Here is a 1,694-nt window from a genome sequence, read left to right on the forward strand (position 1 = left end):
TGCCTATGAAGAGAAACTTGGGATCTTTCAATTTCAAAAACCTTTATTGACCCACTAGCAGACATCAGGTGATTTAAAGAGAAAAGAATAAAATGGAATTAGTTGTAACTTAAATTTCATATCTACTTTGACCTCCCAAAACTTAAATACAGAGAGCCCTAGTGTTATATACTGATGAAACCAGTGGAGGAAATGAAATTGATAAAGGAGTTGAAAGCAAAGAAACAGCTGCTCAAGGATCCATCCTCAAGATCAGAAAACAAAAGCTGACAGTATTATTTCTTGACCCAGAAAATTGCTATTTATAATATACTCTACAATAACAAGCCAATCTCCTCAGTTCCCTTATGACCATGACACTTATAGTTCCATACATAATATCACTATCCTCTGCAACTGTCTTTTCAAAGCATTTTTGATTTCCTTATTGCGTAGACTATAAATGAAAGGGTTAAGAAAGGGTGTGACTATAGAGTAGACAACAGCCAGTGCTCTATCATAATCAAGTGAGTAGCTCTTCTTCAGTCTCACATACATGAAAAGGATACTTCCAAAAAAGATGATGACCACAGTAAGGTGGGAGGCACAAGTGGAAAATGCCTTCTTTTTGCCATCAGCTGAAGGTATTTTGAAGACAGTTCGAATAATCTGGACATAGGAAGTGAGGATCAATAGGAAAGTTACTAAGATCTTGCAGGAGTTGATAATAAAGTCCACTAGTACATTGATGGAAGTGTCTGTGCAAGCCAAACTTAATACTGGTGGAAAGTCACAAAAGATATGCTGAATGCGATTGGGGCCACAAAAGGGGAGCTGAGAAACCAAGGAGATCTCAACTATTGGCCCTGCCAAGCCACCCAACCAGCAACCTGCAGCCATCTTGGCATAGAGTGCTGAGGTCATTAGGGTAGGGTAATGGAGGGGCCTGCAGATGGCTAGATATCTGTCATAAGCCATGGCTGTGAGGAGATAGCATTCAGAAGCTCCAAGAGAGTGAAAAAAGTAGATTTGAAGGAGACATCCAGAAAAGGAGATAGTCTTCTTGTTGCTGAGAAGATTAGCAAGCATCTTAGGGATGGTGGCAGCTGTGTATCCAAGCTCAAGGAGGGAGAGGACACTAACAAATTGATACATTGGTGTATGAAGTTTAGCATCCAATCTGACCAACAGAAAGATCATTAAGTTTCCCAAGATGGTGACAAGGTAGATGAGAAGCAGTAGGAAAAACAGGTAAGTTTGGACACCCTGAAGTTGGGGAAAGCCCAAGATGATAAACTCTGTGACCTTGCTCCAGTTTCCAGTGTCCATTTCTTTCTTGTCATGATCCTAATAGGCACAGAGAAAAATATGTGAGATATGGTTCTCTGGATGGAAAGGAAAGCCCTTCAGTTTTCTTCACTAATTCATCTTTTGTTAGTTCATATTGTTTTTTCAGGTTGTGTTAGTTCTTCTGTCCAAACGAATAGAACTCCTTGGGTGCAAGGAGAATTTTCATTTCTATTTTTGTATACCTAGAACCTAGTCTGGTACATAGTATGTTCTGTAATAAATGGTTACTAAATTGAATTGATCTTCATCTTTTACCCTTACCTTACCCATCCTTACCCTATAAGAGTTTTCAGAACCTGACTTGGCTCTCCTTCCTACTTACACCAGATAAGTGTGCTTTCCACATCTTCCTGAAGTTTAGGTTG

At 39.4% G+C, this 1,694-nt stretch overlaps 1 protein-coding gene across 1 annotated transcript; it reads right to left on the minus strand.

Moving 5' to 3' along the window:
- Positions 1-360: 360 nt before the first annotated feature.
- Positions 361-1,308, minus strand: LOC100922565 (olfactory receptor 6N1). Its single transcript, XM_003767889.1, has one exon. It carries the CDS (start codon positions 1,306-1,308, stop codon positions 361-363), a length of 948 nt encoding a protein of 315 aa, XP_003767937.1.
- Between the last annotated feature and the right edge of the window lie 386 nt (positions 1,309-1,694).

The sequence above is a fragment of the Sarcophilus harrisii genome, chromosome 4, assembly GCF_902635505.1.
Source record: "Sarcophilus harrisii chromosome 4, mSarHar1.11, whole genome shotgun sequence".
In the NCBI taxonomy this organism is placed as follows: domain Eukaryota; kingdom Metazoa; phylum Chordata; class Mammalia; order Dasyuromorphia; family Dasyuridae; genus Sarcophilus; species Sarcophilus harrisii.

What these genes read in the sequence shown, in the direction of transcription:
- LOC100922565 (XM_003767889.1), bottom strand. Translation starts at nt 1,308, where the DNA reads ATGGACACTGGAAACTGGAGCAAGGTCACAGAGTTTATCATCTTGGGC.